The following is a 19,423-nucleotide window of genomic DNA, read 5'->3' as shown; positions in this document are numbered from 1 at the left end:
AACTTTTCTGATACAGAGCTGGAGCAATGCATTTCTGGAGATGGGAAAAAACCTGAACATTGGGCTTAATGAACTCGTATACAAATTTTCCAAGGGCCTAAAGAGTTTTTTATTTAGTTGAGCAAAAGAAAATTCAAGCCACCTGCTGAGGAAGGTGGGATCCTTCATGGAAACAGGGTCTCTTTGAAGCAAATGCATGGGAGCATCTCTTGGGCAGCGGTCAACTCCGTAATTAAGTAGTTTCAGGAAATCACGCAGTCTGTCTGTAACAGTATTCAAAATGGGCTTTTTGTTTTCCTCTCTTAGTCTCTCTAGATCTGCCTGTCTCTTGTGTTAAAGGTTAAATGCTTTGAAGATGGGAGGCCACCGCTGTGCTGGTCTCATGCAGAGCTGAAACAGCCATCTCTGACCTGCTGCGGAGGTGCTGAAGTAATTCCAGCTGCTCTTTGGGGGATGTGATGGAGGCTGGGCTGTGTACAGCCTTTCAATCAAACCCAGACCTGTTACCGGTGCATAAAATGCCATCGGCTGTGATGCCGTGTGGAGTGCCAGCCTGGGGAATGGTGGGAAGGGTTACGTTATTCCTTCCTCTAATGATGGAAGCCCCTGGCCAGGCTATAGTGGAGGCTGTGCAATTTGGGAACTAAACCCCAATTTGAGATGCAGAATGGGTGTGCACAGAAATATTTTTTCTCTTTCCTCTTTCTAGTAAGACAACACCTTTTTAAAGGTGATTAGGTGCCTAAAGGTGATTATAGTCTGGTTTTGAAGTACATGCCTGCATCTTAGGCACTCAGATATCTTTAAAATCCTGGCCCTTGGAGGCCCAGGCAGCCGCAGTTAGAATCATCGCTAGCTGCCTGACCCTCTCGCACGTACCCGACTGCTCTTTACCCACTGCAGGTAAATGTCTCCCTTGATTTACAGAAATAATTCTCCTCACAATGCATCAAATCGCATTTAGTTTTAGTCGTTTGGGTTCCTGCTTCCAACCTCATGCTTTTATTCTAGAAAACAATACCAGCTTGCCTTAGCGTGAACAGCTTTTGGTTCTTAATGCTGTTTTAGTATTAATTTTTCTAAACAAGGAGTGCAATTACCCTATAGCAAAATAACTGTCTCCAACTGTCTTTTTTCCATTAAACAAATGGGAGGTTTTACCTCTTGGTCTTCCCATAAGATTAATGCACTTTCTCTGTGGGAACTGTCTTAAAGCGATCCGGGAATCTGAACAACTTGCAGACAGCAAGCCTAATTGTCACAATCTTATTTAGCCAATGACGATTTTCATTAAGAGGTGATCTCTGTTAATAACATAGACTAATAACTCTTCTAAATGAAAAAACCTTTCCTTTTCCCCCCCACAGGCAGGGATAATGAACTCCTAAATCAGTGCTCCTTCTAAGAAAGCCCCCCCCCCCCCCGCCTTTCTTTTTTTCCTCCTTCTTGTTTTAACAGAGGTTGGCTTGAGACCTAACTGATGGTGGGAGATCCTGGTGCCTGTGCTTGCATCCTGTTGGGAATTTAACTCAGAAAAGTCACAGTGTTGTTGAGATTGGGTTTGGTGCTGGCTGCTACAGAGGGAGAATTTGGCCCAGGACGTCCCTGCTGGTTCCGTGACAGCCAGGGGCTGGCTGGGTGGCTCAGGAAGGCAAGTCAGCCTTGGGGAGGGCTCAACAAATGGGTCAAACCGTTCAGGAAGCCCAGGGATCACTAGTTTAGGGAAGCTGTGGATCTCCTGGGGGTTAAGATTGGTTTAAAAGTGTGCAGCTGACCCTTGTAAATCAGCCTGCAGGCTGCTGGGTGATTAATGGGCAGGCAAGCATCTTTGTTAGAGGAGAGACTCCTGTTCGTGCCTTCCATGACAAGGCAAGGTCAGGGAGGTAGATTCAACCTCACTGTTAGACCCTAGGAGAATTCCCAACAGAGAACGCCATGAGAAATCAAGAAACCACGTTCTGCTGCTTGTGGAGCAACTTGTCTTTCCTGTCAATGCTCCAGTTCTTAATCTTAAACCAAAAAGCCCAACAAAACATGACAGAGGCACAGACTGGGCTGGCTGCTGTCGCGGCAAACCGTGGGGCCTGGCAGCCAGGGAGGACATCGTGCAGATCCACACATGCCCATGCCCCCGTTAACGGGTTTGTTCCCTTCTTTTTTGGATTGCAATTATCGACAACTGTTATTCCCCTCTCTTTTCTTGGCTTCTCCTGTAAAGCAGAGGGCAGAAGTAGATAATCCCCAAAACACTAAGTGATGAAAAAACAGGGAGAAGTGGTTGTGCTGGTGGCAGAGCAGGTGACAGGATTTTGTTATGGTCCTGTGACCATCTCTGGAGCTGAGGTACCAAATGGCATGTGTGAAGCAAGTAGCAAACCTCTGGCTATACAACTCCATGCTGTTTAGTTACCAAGAGACTAATCTCAGGGCAGCCCCTGCTCTCTGCCAGTGCCCCTCTGGTGCATACTGGGGTATGATCTGGGGAGGGAGGGGAGGGCGGCTGCACCTCGCAGCTGGGGAGCCTGGTTTCCCAGGCAATACGTTTCAGTGGTGAGATGCTAAGCTAGGCAATGGGGGAAAAAACCTCAGTCTGAGAAAAGCAAGAGCACTCAATGAAACTGTTCAAACGTCCCCTTGCCTTTTCCTTCCCCCCTCTCTTTTTTTCTGTCCCTGCCCCGACTCCCTGCTTTGTCTAGTGCACAGCAGGGCTGTTCTGGAAACAGACGGTTTCCTACCAAGGCCAAGCTGCCTGCTCCGCTTGGGGGGCAGCCTTGGTGTGATTTGGGCCCCCTCTTTTGCAGTGGCAGTGTCTCTGTGCCAGGCTCCTGCTGCGTGCTGCAGGGCAGTGGCTGCTCCTCGCTGCTCTGCACTGAATCCCAGCTGGGGTTTTTTCCCACGTGGTAGAGGAAGACTCAGTCTTTCAATTTTCTTTTATTTGGGTGCAAGTTCCTGAAGAATACCTGTATGTGGCTGAGCTCTTCCCCCACCGAGGATGAGGTGGGGGGATGAAACCTGTGCCAGTTTCTGTGCTGCCTGTCAAGGGGATGGTGCATCCAGTGGAGGCCTTTAGCTCCTGGGTTGTCTTGCCTGGAAACCTGGATGCTACTGGCACAATCTCAATTAAACAGGGATAGCATAAAATATTACAGTGTCCTGGCTGGAGGTGACACATTGCACTAGGGCCACTGAAATGCCACTGACTACAGGCCCTTCTGAGAGTGGCCATTAACGGTCTGGCAGCAGGGTGGGATGTTGGAGCTTGCCCTGACCTTCTCTTCCTGCCCCTGGTGCTTCAGCTAAAGCAAGGAGGTATTTTTCCTACTCCTTTATCTGTCCAGTTCGTTTTTGAGGGCATGAGATGGGATTATCTCTTCCTTTTTGTCACTGCAGGAGACGTATACTACTCTAAGATACTGTTGCTGCAGGGAGGACAGTTCAGGGCCACGTGTAGGTGTGGGGACTTGGGAGCTCTTCTCTCTCTGTTAGTAAGACATTGAAATGGCTAAAACTATTGTCAAAGAACTTACAGGAACTTCTCTATTTTGTCACGGATTCCCGTGGGATCAATATATGTAAAGTGTTGTGTCTTGTGTACTTGGTGAGCTTTTCTGAAAGATCTAGAGCCAGCATTAACACTGCTGCTTGAAAATCAGTAATTACACAGGTGTTTTTTTCTTTGCACAAGTTTTTGATCCTCTTGATGTGAGAGGAGAAGCTTGGAAAATACACCTCCAACCGTCCAATACTGATTGCTTACAAAAAGAACCTATGCAGACTTAAAAAAACCCCAAAACCAAAACCACCACCAACAAGAGTTATTTTCCCAGTTTTGGGGAGTAGAGAGATTCATGAATTTTCAGTGCTCGGGCTGGTGCTGCAATTTGGGCAGACTGAGCAATCAGGCTCGTTACGAGCCTTGCCTCTGAATTGATGCTGTGCTAAGCAGGAGAAATGACTTAAGAGCACAAAGAGAAGTACCACCGAAACAAAAAAACCACAACAAACCCCAAACAAAAACCAAAAAAACTGCAGAAAAAAGTGACTCCATTAATACCAGCTTGAGTGGCAGAGCAGGAAATCAACTGAAAATGAACAAAGAGCCACGCGGCAGGGATGCTAATGCAAGCAAATGCCAATTCACACTTCGGCAGGCGGTGTGTGGCAGCTTCCTTTCCTTTTCAAACATTTTAGCCAGATAATGAGCGCAAAAACCAAATATTTTTTGCGTAATCAACTGAGTTTGGAAGGGAGAAGCAATAGAGGAAGGGGAGCTGCAGTGCTAATTATTTGCTGGGTGATCTGGCTGTCGATGAAGCAGTGCGGGACTGTGCAGGGGGGTGCATTGCTAATTGCTGGCAGCAGCTGTAGCGTGGGTCACTGCTCTTCGCCGCTTGGCTGGTGGTGGAAGCTGTTGTTAATGCCCAGGAAACCTGATTGCTTGCTGAAATGGAAGCCAAGGCATGTTTGCCAACAGCGATTGGGGTAGGGAGGGTAACCATTAGTGAACTGGGTTTTCATATCAATATTGATCGGGGTTGTGATGGGGCAATGAAGCGGAGAAGGGTGCTGGTGGCTGTCTGGTCTAGGGCAGTGTGTTTATGTGAAGCAGATGGTTGACTGCTTTACTGTGCCAGCAGATTATGGAGTTGGCTTCAAACCATCTTGCGTGGGTTTCCAGGAATGCAGGGATCCCGTCTGCAGCAGAACGTTGTTGCTTTGAGCACGTTACCTGGGGTCAGAGCTGGCAGCAAAGCTCTCACGTGGAAGGCAGCTGTGTGCTGGGGTGGTCCTCGCACACTGATGCTCCAGTGGCACTTAGAGGCTCCAGCCCTGGCTGCCCCAGGGGATTCTGCAGGTGCCTTTTGCAGACTTACCTCCAGCGCTGAAAAAGCAGACTCGTGCTGGATACCCTGAGCTGCTGGTTTGGGGTCCCTTTTCCAACATGCTGCTGCGTTTGTGAAAGAAATAAAGTGAGGTTGTGGCTGCTGGGCTGAGTGGTGTGGGCAGGGAGTAGTTGTATTGGCCCAGTCCTGCTGCTCCCCTGGAAAATGCTGCCTTGCTTTTTCTTCCCAAACCATCCCTGTTCTCTGATTCTGCAGTTATCTAAGGTGTGGGCTTGATAGAGAGAAGGTAAGGCAGGATATTAGGAAAAACTTTCTGGAGAGAGAAATTAAGATGAACACAGCCAACAGCAGCAGAGACTGAAAGCTCTGAATCTTTATTAATATCAAACAGCTACTGAAAAAGGGACGGCATGGGGCTTTGCTTTTTTTATTTTTTTTTTTTTTAAATTGGATGCTGGAGCTAAGCTGTCCCAAGTAAATTAAATTTCTTTCCAGAGTCATTTAGCCCAGATTAACCTTGATGCTGGTCTCCCCATCACCCAAAGAACCATTGCTATTAAAAATGCAAATTTCATTTTCAAGGCTTCTGCTCTTAGAATTGATGCCAGGCTGTACCAGCACCTACCTGAAATCAATGGCTCCTCTTGGTGCTTGCTGTAATTCTCTAGCCACGTGCTGCTGCTTTCACTGTCAGCACTGAATAACGCTGCAAGATCACTGTGGTCAGGACAGCACTGTTTTACCCTTTCTGTTCTTCCCCTTATGTTTTTAAAAGGCAGAGCTTCGTTCCCCTGTTTCACAGAGGTCCTGGACGCTTGGGTGTCAAGGTTCAATGCGATTTGGCAGCAGTGGCTTGGCATAGCTTGCTGATGGTCCAGTGCCAAGTGCTAGTTCTTGCTTCATTAGAAATCTTCAGTTTAGTGGTGATGGAAGAGCATTCAAAGTGACATAGGAGAAGAGTCCAGGGTCTGGATATCTGTATCGTCCCTCTATGAGCTGTGAAATTTGGGCTGCAAAACTAAATGATGTTGATTTTTTGGCTGAAACTTTTTATGCTTGAAAGTGCAGATTTGAGTCAGCCAAAACTTTTCACTGAGTTTTGTCAGCTTGTGAAATTACTTCAGCTGGAGCAACAAGAGTTAAAACTAGATAAAGTTTTAAATTTTTTTTTCTGGCTTTTTTTGAAATTACTTCAGGTGGAACCTTATTTCATTTTACTTTTAAAAAACAGTCAAGCCCTCGAGCAGAGTTCCCCTCCTAGCGGTTAAGTGTAACCCATGTAGTTCTGTTTACACCGTCATTTTTCTTCTTGTGGGGAAAGTGGGCTGCCAACAAACTGAGCATTGGTTTCAATTCCTCTGCGTACAGACCACTGTCTGGTACGGGGCTGAACAAAAGGCATTCACTTTGTACTCAGCAAGACGAAAACTTCTCTGTAACTTAAGTTACCTAAGCGTAGCAGACAAGAATAATTGGATGAGGTTTTCAGTAACCCATATTTATCCTATCATGTACAACTTCTAAACCTTCACAGCTGTTGAAAAATTGGTAAGGGTAAGGGCAATCCAGTAATGTGGTCACTGGGAATGGGAGTTATTCGATACTACATGGTTACTGGAAATTATTGATTGAAAAAGTGCCAGCTTTTTAGGAAATGCCATAAAAATAGACATTTTATGTGGATGGCAATGAAATCTGTATAAGCACGCTCCCTTCTCTGCAAATAACCTCTGGACCATATAGGAATCTTCCATCAGGAGAATACAAAGATATTTAAATGCTTCAAATTTAAATTAAACTTATGCTGGATGGTGCATTTACAGTGCATAGTACTACTTTCTCTTCCCTCTTTTTTTTTTTTTTTTTTTTTTTTAATCACTTAAGAGAAGGTGCTCTCTATATTGTCCAGAGGCTGGAACAGCAGCAGGAAAATGTGACTTTGAAATAATGGGATCTATAAGAATAGGCAATTTCGTTCAAGTATAGTGATTTAGTGCCCTGTTAGTGTCCTGATGTATAACTCCATTTCCAAAGACCGTTAAGTTTCTTCACAAGCATAATGACAGGCTTAAAACTTGTGAGACTAATGCCACAGCTTTCTCTGTCCTCAGCTATTCCACATAATTACAGGAGTAAGGGAATTTTGTTCTGTCCTAATGGATTAGCTCCAAGAGGAATAAATCATATAATGTTATTGCCTTCTTGTTTCTTTCCCTCCCTCTCTAAAAAGCAAGATAGCCCACACAGCACAGTGCAAAGCCAGGGCTGGAAATGTTTTTTCTTGCCTGCAGTCTGTGATACTGATGTGATCTCAATTTTGGTGTCACCAGGACAACTTTTTGAAGTGCTCTTGTTCTGTTTGTTGCTTTTGGTACTAATTTCAGCTTCTGTGTTTGTTCTGCTCACAGACGATGGCCCTTACTCGAAGGGGAGCAAAGACTCCGGTGGGATGGACGCAGCCCTGGTCTCCAGGAGGCAAAGCATCCCAGGTAAAGGAGGGGGATCAGCTTCTGCTCCAAAACATCGGGGCATCCATGACACTTTACTTAGCTACCCCTAAAACAGGTAAAAAATCCCAAAATGCCCATTTTGTTGCATCTGCCAGCAAAGCTTTTGCTGCAGGGCAGAAGTGGATGGTCTCAGTGAGTGGTGCGTTACTGGTGCAACCATAGGCTGGCATGGAGCTGTCGATGGTGGTTATAGGGAGCCAGGAAAGGACTGTGCTGCACTGACACCTGCAAAGAGGAAAAGAGCAGTAAAAGAGAGAGGGAGGAAGCGCTGCCATATCTGAGCTCACCAGGTGGGGAGGGAGACTGGCAGTGTCTGGCAAGCTTCGTTTTTCCCATGTGTGACTAATTTTGTTTTGATATTTAGTCAGTCACAGCAGACTTCTGTGTGAGATGAACCCTCCTGTGCTGAAACACCCCTGTGGGCTGAAGATGGAGTGGAGAAAAAGTAGTATGTTTGCCTCTGTTGGTGCTGGACTTTTGTAAGCCAGTGGCATACCAGCAGGCTTGAGTGGGCTGCTCTGGACAGTTTATCTCCTTCCTAATAAAGCCTGGGGCTTGATTTTGACTTCTGATGGTTAACAACCCAGTCGCAGGTTAGGTTTAGTGTGGTGTAGGTGATGGAGAGGAAACGAGGCCTGTTTGCTATTGCTTCATCACTCAGCAAATTTTCTAGGGGATATTCTGCATCCTCTGGGGCTTCTGCAACACGTTGCCACTGTACCATAGCCCTGACGGAGAGAGGCTAACACCCCACTCACAAGAGCCAGTATATCCAACAATCCCAGCTCAAGATATCTCCACAGGGAGGGCAAAATTCAGACATGCTTTTCCTGCTGTGGGATGCTTTGAGCAGCCAAATCCAAGCACATATGCCAAGAGAAGAAATCCAAGACTGTTCTCCTATGACACTTAAAGACTCTGTCTTGAAAATCAGATCCTGCTTAACCAGCTCACTTTTACATCTCTGTGTGTCTGTGATAGCAGCAGTAGATTTATAGAAGTATTGGTCAAAATCCCTTATTGCTTACCTTAATAGATTGATCTCAGGGACATGCCTTTTTTTGGAGCAGTGATTTCTCCTTGAACCCATAACAATGGGTAATTGCACTCTGGGAGTTCTCATTTTAAACACTTACCAAGGATCAAAATTAAACCCCATTGAAGAGCTAATAATCTCCCCTTGTGGCACCATCTGTGTTGATCAGTCATGTCTGTAGTTGAGAGGAAATTTGCAGGATAGTGCTGGGTGGTGTTCCTTCCAGCACGGTGGGGAGCCTCCCCAAAGTTTCTGGGAGCCCCTGGGATCCTGGGTTGGTGAATTGAAAACTAAGTTACTGTAGTTGGCAAGGGATCAAACCCAAGTTTAAAGAGCAGAAGCATTATGGACCTGACATTTTAAAACAAGCTGCCAGTGCCACGTTAAATGGGTGCCCAGCAGTGCCTAAACGCCTTCCAGACTGGTGCTAGATTGCAAAAAGGTTCCCCATTCACATTCGTCAAGTGCACAGATTATTCTTGGAAGTGCTTTACAAAACGGGTAGTGCATGGCAGGACTTGGAAGTGAGGCACAATTACTCAAGGAGCAAAGTGCTAGTGATGAGGCACCTCAGTGACAAATGACACCGTGCTTTCTCCCAGTGAAAGAGGGTGGAGAGGAGAAGCCCTGCACCAGCGTGGATCTTCTGTGTCAATGTGTTACTTAAGAGACCCTGCCTTGCTCTGGAAGTCATAGTGTGCAAGACGCTCTCCAAATACAGCATTTCATTTAAGCCTGGTGGGTTCTGCAGTGCAAACAAACTCTGGGGGCATTTGCAGCATGGGTTTTAGTCCACTGCTGTGGGACTGCTGTTTGCTGTGTGCTGCCCGTGCCCACCACCATCTCCTCTTGTGCGGCCTTGGGAAAAGTTGCCCTGTGTGAGGAAGACTTTTCCCTCTGTAAAATCGTGGGAGATTGCAGTACAGCAGAGATAGCGGAGGTAGATAGATCATGTTGTAGACAAATTCTGCAAAAGCTTCTTGGAGGAGGCTCTGGCAAGGCATGAAAGTAGTCTGATTTGCCCCAGGGCTAGTCCTGCTTTGAGCAAAGAGTGCGAGTGCTGTCACGTGGATTAACATGGAGCTGTCTTCTGCCAAGTCTATAGAGCTCTTAGTCTTTCCTTGGGCCAGTGCTGGCTCTCCTGCTAATTTACTCCCCTCCTCTGTGTCAAATCCAGAAGTTGGAATAGTTTAGGGACCCTGTTTTTGTAAAACCCAGATGTGAGCTGTAACAGGATCAAAACCAGCATCAGGTTGAGCTTATACGTGCTGGACAAATGAGCGTCGTCTTGGACTAAAGGAAGGGAAAATATATGCTGCCTGCAGCAAACTAGTGGGGTGTGCATCCCCTAAACCTGGCCCTACGATATCTGTTACAGCTGGCAATGCACGTGGAATCAGTTATGTTGTAAAAGTGACTTGAGTCTTCAATTTCAGGTGTAGCTGAGGTGGGTAATATGGAGGAGGTTTGATGTGGGCCAGGTGCAGATAGGTGGGGAAACTGCTGTGAATTAATGAAGTTCGTGCCTCCTCCTGCTTCACCTGCTGATGGCAGGATCCCACCCTGTCCACACTGTGTTCTTTATCTCCCAACTGTATTGATGCCTTATGATATCCTTTTTATTCACAATATTTTAAGACCCACCCTGTTCTGTCCATCCAGGCAGCTACTGCAGGTCCACAGCATCCTCCTAACTGGTAACTGTGACTGCCTGACCTGTAGCCCTCCTAAGACCCTCCCCACTCTATATCAAACGTAGCTCCTGAGGCAGTCTCCCTGGACCATTGCTGAGATCCCATTACTCTGGTTTTGAGTCCTTCCATTGCCTCCAGCACCTTGAAACACAAGGTTTTTATTCTCTCACAAGCCCTTACTCCTCTACTTTGCCCTGCTTGGTCCTGCCTGCAGACCTGCATGCAAGCATTTTCCCTCCACTGCTGTGGGTCCACCAGGACACAGTTCTGTTTCGCAAACTTTATTTAACATTGTCTGAAACTTTCTCTTCATTTCATCCCAGGTCTGCTCTCCAACCCTGTAGGAAAAGGGTGTCCTTGGGATTGGGAGGAATATGCCTTCCACTGAGAGGTTTGTCTTTATTCCTGATCTTTCAGAGGAATTTAGAGGGGTCACCATTGTGGAGCTGATTAAGAAGGAAGGAAGCACCCTCGGGTTAACCATTTCAGGTGGCACAGACAAAGACGGAAAGCCAAGAGTCTCCAATCTGAGGCCAGGAGGACTGGCTGCAAGGTGAGAAATGGAAATGGCGTGTAGAGAGTGCAGTAAAACTGGAGAGGAATAGTTGCATGTTCTAGTTACTGGATGAATATAGTTATAATTAAAGTAGTTGGCAACCAACTCCCTTTTTTGAAGTGCCCCCGAATGCAAAGTTGCTGCTTCACTAAGTAGAACGTCTTCTATTTTGAGTTACTTCCCATACTCTGTGCAAATATACTCTGAAATTTTGTGTAGGGATATTTGGGATTCTGTGAAATTAGGCAGCCTTGTCAGGAGAGCTGCATGGTACAATACATCTTGATCAAGCTAAGTGGTTTAATATTGTATCTGTTCTGAATACTGAGTGGGTAAGTAACGTTATTGGCTTGGAAAAGGAACGGGAGAAGAAAGGCTCTGAGAAGCAGAGAAAAGGAAGGAGTAATTGAACAATTTTGCAGAAAACAGGCAAAAGCAAAGATGTTTTCTTTCCCTGCTGAATTTTTTTCAGACAGCTCTTGGTGTGCTTCTCTTTGACTGATTGCTCTACATGAATGGGAACCGAGCAACAAAAAGTGAGGTTGTGGAAACGTAGACCACAGTTGTTGCTTATGTACAGATCTGAACACTTGCCACTGGGAAAGATAGATGGCTTTGATTTCAGCATTTCCCTCTGATAGCAACACATTCAGTCAGACACCTAAGATCAGCCCAAGGTTGGTGGCTTGTTCAGAAAGCCCTCCAGTTACCAAAGGTTTGCCACGTGCATGCGAGTGTAGCAGAGACTCTGTGCTACCACTGTTTTTTTTTTTTTTTCTTCTTCTTTATTTGTAGAAGTGACCAGCTGAATGTCGGGGATTACATCAAGTCGGTGAATGGTATTAACCTGACCAAGCTGCGGCATGACGAGATCATAAGCCTGCTGAAAAACGTGGGCGAAAGGGTAGTGCTGGAAGTAGAGTATGAGCTTCCACCAGCTGGTGGGTACCTCTCTGATAACGCTACTCTTTTTCTTGGCTGTTTTTTGTCCTGGGGTACAGATGGACTTGCTCATGCATTAGCCATCAGGGCAAAGGCAGTATCCAGGGGCATTTTGACATTCTGCCTTCATCTGCTCGCAGTGCCGTGGTGGATGCTGCAGAGCTGTGTGCGGGCGGAGCAGAGCGCTTTTTCCAGCACAGTGGGTGCCTGTTCATGCACACCGGCAGGAGATGGCTGATTAGGTCTGTCTTGCCTCGGAGTGACTTGGTAGCACAGGCCAATCTGCCTCCTGATGCTGCTTCAGCTTGTTTTTCTTTTTCCTTTTTGGAGCATGGCTATGGGAGGTTTTATTCAGTCTTGAGCGTGTATTGCCAGATCCTCTTTTCTGAACTGCGGCAAGTGCTGTTATTCCTCATGATGCTTTGAAATGTTAGGTGTTTTCAGAAGGGTAGCTGAAGCAATCTGCTTTCCAGCTAAGGGGCCCTGGCAGAAGCTGGCAACCCAGCTCACACTCACAGGGTTTGTGTCCTGACATGGGAGACCGTGCTCTTGCCCTCATTTGTTTGTTCTGATTAAAGCAAATGCCTCGATACAGTTTCTCATCACAGTCCTTCCATCGTGAAGATGATCCCCTCAGTTATTACTCATTCAGTTACCCAGATCAATCAGGGAATGATTGGGCAGAAGAAATAGAACAACTAAAAATAAGATGACAGGAAAAACAAAACTAATGAAATCTAAACATTTTGCCCTAGATAGGAAGCTATCTTATACTTTGTAGCTTTGCTATAGCTGCTGCCTTTACATGATAAGTATTCAATATATAAATGACCATATAAAGCCCAAAGAAGAAGAAAAATATAATCTAAATTAGCTGAACCTCTATTAATCGTGCCCCTCTGTTCTGCTGTAAATGCTGGCTAGCTTTTGCATACAACCCTAGTAAAACAAACCGTGGCTCAAGTTTTCCATGTTCTCATGCTTACTAGAGATGACAACTCTTAACCTTTCTCCTCAGCTGTGAGCCTGGCTGTCAGGAATCTGATAAGCTGTACTTACCAGCTAAGGAACAGTGCCAATACTTCATGGCTCGATCAATAGCAGTGATGCAAAAATGTTCCCAGCTCTGAGTGAGCAGAAAGAGCACAGTGAAATAGTGACTTCCCTCCAAGGAGGTTATTGATGCTGTTTATGACTACTCCAAACCAAGAAGTACTGTGAAATACAGGGAATTATCAGTTATTGCTTTGCTCCAGTTCATTGTGGGCTTTTATCTGCGGTGAGGGTGTTACTGCTTTGTGCACCTGCCTCTCTCCCTCTTTCCCTGGGAAAGAGCAGAAATACAGTGCAATTCAATAGCTTGTGTTTGTGGGTTTGAATTTTTCTCCCCACTTCATAATTTTGTGCTTTGGAAGAGACTTTCGTTGCAAGTCCAAGTCTAGTTGTCAGGCCGCTGTGCCATATCATCTCTTTCATAAACACACCAAGCCCTGTGTTAGGTTTCCCCACTCCCCACTGATCTTACAAAAAGGATGTTGCAGAACTTCATGCTTGGATGCTTAAGACAAAAATTAAGTGGCCTCTGAATTCCTTTGTGGATGCTTTATACCCTTTTCTTGGTATGTGAGTATAACGCCTTAGGGAGTAGCCTTCCTGTGCCCTGGGCATTTCCCCTCTGGAGTCCTTCCAGGCTGTGCCTCTGGTGTAGTGGTCCATGCTTGGCAGCAGGGGCAAAGCGGCTGCGTGGGGGACGGTGTTTTGGGGGGTTTATTTGGCCTTGCTGTAACCTGGTCCCCAGGGCTGCCTGCCTGCAAGGCGGTACCATGCCACCACAGTACATCTTTTGGATTAATTTAAGGGTTAGTTTAACCCTAATTTGGATGCAGGTTGCAAGCCCTCAGGGTGCTTGCCAGTGAGGACCAGTGTGGTCAGTGAGGACAGGGGGGAAGTTCGCTTCAAATTTCCCCTCCCGAGCCAAAGAAATGTGAGCGCGGACGTGCCTAGGGGAGCCTTCAGCTCCAATTTGCCAAGCTGAAATCGAGTTCTTAATCTTTTTTTTTTGATTATCCTTGTGGCCATTCATTGCACTTGGTTTACAGATTAGGAATTGATCTTTTCAGAGTGGACCAGGCTGAAATGCCATGTGCAGTTCTGGATGGAGAAGACTGGAAAATTGTCCCATATTCACTGCAGTAGTTCAATAAATCATTAAACAGCAGGGGATGGAAAGGGACAGAAGCAGTTTCGTTCTTTTTCTCTTTACTTTTGTACATTAAATAGGACTGTGTATTTAACATAAAATTACTGAATTGCCCCTAGGATCAGTTTAAAGGATTCACTTAATCTTTTCTAAAGTCAAAATATGAGAGGTAAGGGAAAAAAAAACCCCAACCTTTTGCACTGAGGATTTGGGATTTTCATTTTCTTTAAGGTCACCGGTGACTCGATTCCTTATGCTGCTGCTGGTTTTTTTTTAGTAAGTTTCCATCTGCAGCAGAAGCTTCTGGCTTTTGGGTAATGCTGAACACGTTAAAACCAGTTGATAAATGAGACAGTTTTACTTGAATGTCAGAGTATTAACCAAGACAAATTTGAGGGGAGATGCACAGCACTGAGCTGGGAAATCATCCTAAAACATGATGGTTGGCTCTGATGAAGGTTCATGCATGCATCTGGGCTGGGCTCTTTTTTTCTTCAAACTGGGAAGATTGGGCTGGACTTTCATTTCAGTGCATTTGGATGACCTTTGATATTTTTTTGCAGGGTGGCATGGGAAAGGTTTATCTGGGGGTAACTGCATCTTCCTCTCTTTCTTTAGTGCCAGAGAGTAGCGCTGGCATTATTCCCAAGACCATCGAGGTGTCCCTCTACAAGGAAGGCAACAGCTTTGGCTTTGTGCTGAGAGGTTAGTGCCTTCTCCAATGAAAAACAAAGAGGGGACAAGTACTGGCAGGGGTGATTTGGGAAGCGGGAAGAGAAAAGTAAGAAGATGAATGTCATAAACATCAGCTGAGAAGTGAAAGCATGTCCTGGAGAGCATCCCGTGCAGCCTTCAACGACTGCCAGCTGCCTAATCCGAGGCAGCCTTTTTGCTTTCAGGCTGTGTCAGCTGTTAGGTGATAAATGTCTCTCCTTTCTGAGCACTCTCATTCAGACTTTCAAACCTCCAGTGACTTACGGCTTTCCCGGTTTGATTACAGGGGGAGCCCATGAAGACTGGCACAAGTCCAGACCACTGGTGCTCACCTACGTGAGGCCAGGTGGTCCAGCGGACAGGTAACGTTCACGTTGCACCTCCAACATGTGCTTTCACAAGACAAACCAGCAGCTCTCACTGTGCTCTTGGACACGTGCCCTTCTTGCCCTCCTTGCTGGTGCCTCCCCAAGGCTTCTCGTGCTGGTGGTGTGGGACCTGTGGTGTGTGGGGAGGGTGGGTCTGGTGCTCCCAGGCTGACCCATGTGTGGATGTTATAAGCAGAAACCCCTGTTCCAGAGGCGGCCACTTGATTAACCCTGTGCAGATGAATAGCTGATGCTGTGTTAGAAAGCAGGAGGCAGTCTGTCTATTCTCATACCACTAATTTAGTCTGATGGGTCTGGTACTATAAATAACTCAAACTATTGGCCCAAGGACTGTTCAGTTCCCCCAGAATTGAAGTAATTGGCTTTATGTACATATGTACACACAGAGACACAAATATATGTATACACAACAAAACATGTATGTATATTACATATATTTATATATAAGTAAAATATAAATAAATACACATACACCAAAAAACCCATTTGCTTATGGCTTCCTACAGGGAAGGGTCCCTGAAAATTGGGGACAGGCTGCTGAGCGTTGATGGGATCCCTCTGCACAGCATGACTCACGCTGATGCCCTCAACATCCTGCGGCAGTGCAGCCAGGAGGCACTCTTCCAGATCGAGTATGATGTGACCATCATGGGTAAGGCTGGGATGGTTGTGGTGGCATTTTCTCCGACTGCCTGGAAAGTATGTGAGACTAGACACAGTAACTGGGATACTTGGTTTCAGTGGAAAAATGCTGAGCAGTGCACTGCCAATACGGGTGTAGGGGGTAGAGTTCAAAGCCGGCTTAGCTGAATGCATTTGAAGTGCCCTTATCCAATGATGCGTCTGGGTGGGAATGGTGACCGGTTTTAGAGGAGGGGGAAAAAGGGGATTTTCTAATGTAGGCAAAGAGGGCAAAGAAGAATTTGGAATTAAAGGGGGCTGGAGTGCTCTGCCAGCACTGCAAATACTGCTATTAAATGTGTGCAGGAGAGCAGCTGCAAGCAGGCAAGAGACTTAATGTGGCTGTGGCTTTGGTTCTGAATTTTGACCTTGCTTAATTCTGGAGCTATTCCCTTTCTCAGAAATATTAGTGCAGATCTACTGCTGAAATAAATGAGGGGTGATCAACTGATTGACCCCAAATAAGACAGAATTTACTGGAGGGCAGAGGATGGGTATTTCTAAAGTGTTCTACACAGTAGATATTAAGTTTGAGGGTTTGGAGCGTTGGTGGTTTTTTATTCATTTGATTTTCAGTTTCAAGCCCTGGGAAAGGGCTTATTATTAGCTACTGTAAAGTCATTTGGAGCTGGCTTTGTGACACACAGCTGTTCCTGCAGGGAGCGTTGTTAATGAGTTTAAGGTTACCACAGAGTCCGAAGCTGTGTTGGCTCTGGAAGCTTGTTGAGCTGTGTGTTAGATTTGAACGTTGCATATACAACTCCTGAGCAGTTTCTGCCTCCACTGGAGCCACAAGCCGGACTAAATTGGAGTCTTTTCCCCAAATCTCGCAAACCAGTCCAACGCATCTGAGCCTAGGATCCAGTGAGGAGTAGGAGCCTGTGGTATCAGGTTGTTTTCTGGTTTGTCACTGAGAAGGGAAATGAAATAAAAAGGATCCACAGCTGAGAGAGTTTAATACCACACCACCCCAAGGAAAGAGAGCTGAGAATGTCAAAACTCGCTCCATGCAATGTGCAAGAGGGTTGCAGCAGGAAAAGGGAGCTCTTTGTGTCAGCCCTGGGGGCTGTCTGCTTCCTTTTGAGTCTCCTTCCCCCAAAGTTTCCCCTTTCTTCCAGCAGACCCTTTACTGGGTCTCCCCTGGGGGAGGAGGCCGCCAGCTCCTGGGCAGCAGTCTGCCACGCAGCTACGTGCTCTGTTGGGAGAGCTGGAAGGAAAACCTGATGCCTTGGCGGCTGCCTGCATGCTGCCTGGCTTCTGCCATGCTACAGGAGCAGCATCTCTTCAGAAGTTGGCTGGTATTCATGAAAAAGAGGAGAGGTTTAAATGATGGAGAACAGAAGCTACCCAAACCCTATTTTCCACCTTTCTATATGAATGTCATTAATTGTCATTGTCATAACTCTGCAGCGGTCGGTAAGGGATGTCCATCCCTCTCCTCGCAGGCTGGCTGGGGGGGCAGCCCTGCCCGGGGCGGGGGAAGGAGGAGTTGAGGATTTTTTTTTTTTTGTACAGGGCTGTCAAGTCTGAACAGTAGTAAACAATTAATGGTGCATGGGAATGGGCTGCTGTCGGGGTTTGTTGTTTGTACGGTACCCTGGTGCCTATGTTGCAGAAAATTGATTGTTTTAAAACCTGACTTGGAGCAAAAATAGCCGTGAAGGTGTCTTGGTATTTCTTCTTGAGTTAGTCTGCCGCCTAAAACTGTTAGGGTTGAGTGAACTCAGAGTGATGGCAGGGGTTTATGCAGTGATTCTCCATCTTCTGTTGATATACAGTGGACCACAGCCAGATGCTTCCCAAGATGTGAAGACAGCACCTTCCTTAGATAATTTCTGCATAAAGAGTGCTTCTCCCCAACTTTGTAAAGGGATATACATGCCCTGCTTTCTTTTAAGGCAGGATGATGCAGAACGCGTTGCTTAAAACAATCTCTGCAGACAGTTTTGCCAGGCAATGGCTAGTAACTGCAATGGGAGATGAGTGCATCATCCCCAGATCACAACCATTATGGACATTTCTTTACCAGCCACAGGAAGACGATGAGGGAAAGGAAGAGCAGGTGCTGGAAGTAGTTACTAGTCTAGAGGGAGCACTCTTAATTCCCATTTTGAAAACTTGTTGAAGGGACACTTGGCCACACAGTTCACTTGATGAATTATAGGAGCTGAGGACACCACCATGACGTGGTGCTTGGCCTCTTCATATCTGGGGAAGAGAGAGGTTTTTACATCGCACTCGCTCTCTGCTGCAGCTGTACGTGCTGGGGTCGTGTGGGCTGACCCTTGAGCAGGGGAAGTTATTTTTCCACATCTGTCCTTGATGAGAGACCAAAGCTGCTGCGGGGGAGTGTTGAATCATGGTGCTCCCCAGCTGGCTGCGTGGTTTCCCAGCCAAAATTGCATGCTCAGGAGGAGGGGCATGGGCCAGCCCTCTTGGTGTGAGGGACACAGCAGCTGCTTGCCATTGCCACCAAGCATCCCCCGGCTGTCGGGCTTTCACTGGGGAGGCCAGCGTAGGACGGGACTGTGGCAGGCTTTTAATCAAATTGGCTGAGATTTCTCAAGGCCACCGAAGGAATTAAATTAATCTGCCATTTCCATTTAAAAGGAGTGTGAACTGGGCATGCACCTCCCTTGGGCATCAGGAAAATCTCTGCCCTTTGCTGATGCCAGATCAACATTGCAATGAACAGATGCTTTCCTGTGGCAACACTTTCTTATGGGCCTTTTAAAAAAGGGGGAGAAAAGAAAAAAAACCCACAAACAACCCAACAAATAAAGTGGTCGGCCAGAAACTGGTGGCATTTGAATAGCTACTCTGTAAATAAGCTGTGTGCCATGACATGAAGCACTAGGCTGCCAGCCTTTAGGGTTGACTCATGGAGAGGGGAAACTCTCTGCCAGAGATGACGAGTGAGCAAAGCAATTTGCTGCGTCCTTCTCCTCCCCCTTCCCCTGGCTGCCCCTCTGCCCATTCATTTTTAGGCTTGTGGGGCTCTCCTGCTGACGGAGTGGAGGGCTGGTAGTGTCCCATAAATAGGTGACCACTTGGCATTTGCTGGGCAGTGGCAGGGGTAGGTCCTGATGAGGGGCCCATGAAGTCAAATGCCTCCATGTGCCCATGAAGCTGGAGGGATCGCAAGCCACTGGGCTCTGTCGGGAAGGGGGCAGCTCCCTGGTTTGGTTCTTCTAGAAGGTTTTAGTTTATTTTGTTTGCATTTGCCAGGGGGATGCCTTTTCCTCTTCCTTCCCCTCAAAGTGCATTATGGCAGGGAAAAATTATCCCTACTGGCACACCTCACTTGTTCCCTGGGCAAGTGCTCCTAACACTTTCCAGCCTGGTTTGGAGAGCCATCCTTCCTTAGGCAGGTGAGCAAAGCCAGATGAGGCTCAAGGAAACCAGTGCAAGAGGGAAGAAACCCCACAGTGTTTCCTCCAAAATAAGCTGCTGAAAGTTCTTTTAGAAAATACCTGCCAACCCCAGCTTTGAGTGTACCCAGCTCTCCTGTATCTTCATCACTGGGATGTCTGACTACCTGGAGCACGCTGTTTCCCTTTTATCCAGCACGATATTGGTGAGTACCCCTGAAGCAAATGGCTGTGAGCAGGTTTCACACAGCCGTTTTTGTCTTCCTGGGGTCAGCCAGGTGGACAAAGTGATGGAATTTTCTGTACTGGAGGCAGTTTTGGTAGGCTTTTCTCTTTAGAGGGTGGATTAGACTTGTAGTGAGTCATTTGGTGGCTACTGGATTTCCACCTGAACATTTTGAAATGGCTGGAATTTTGGTTTGGAAGGAAAAACACAGGCAGGATTTGGAGGCAGATGTTAACTGATTCAGGACAGAGCTGCCGATA

The 19,423-nt window shown here is 46.6% G+C and overlaps 1 protein-coding gene across 4 annotated transcripts in view; it reads left to right on the top strand.

The window, feature by feature from the left end:
* The window catches only part of GRIP2 (glutamate receptor interacting protein 2), a 285,022-nt gene that overhangs the window by 215,784 nt on the left and 49,815 nt on the right, over positions 1 to 19,423 (top strand). For all 4 annotated transcript variants that reach the window (XM_037385786.1, XM_037385784.1, XM_037385783.1 and 1 more), the window contains exons 2-7: positions 7,253 to 7,333; positions 10,502 to 10,637; positions 11,436 to 11,581; positions 14,401 to 14,487; positions 14,783 to 14,858; positions 15,392 to 15,537. In XM_037385786.1, coding sequence (XP_037241683.1) covers positions 7,253 to 7,333; positions 10,502 to 10,637; positions 11,436 to 11,581; positions 14,401 to 14,487; positions 14,783 to 14,858; positions 15,392 to 15,537 — 672 coding nt within the window. The remainder of the gene's footprint in view (positions 1 to 7,252; positions 7,334 to 10,501; positions 10,638 to 11,435; positions 11,582 to 14,400; positions 14,488 to 14,782; positions 14,859 to 15,391; positions 15,538 to 19,423) is intronic.

Source organism: Falco rusticolus, chromosome 4 (genome assembly GCF_015220075.1).
Source record: "Falco rusticolus isolate bFalRus1 chromosome 4, bFalRus1.pri, whole genome shotgun sequence".
Classification (NCBI taxonomy): Eukaryota; Metazoa; Chordata; class Aves; order Falconiformes; family Falconidae; genus Falco; species Falco rusticolus.
Note: the sequence above shows the minus strand (reverse complement) of the source record. Positions and strands in the feature narration are given on the sequence as shown.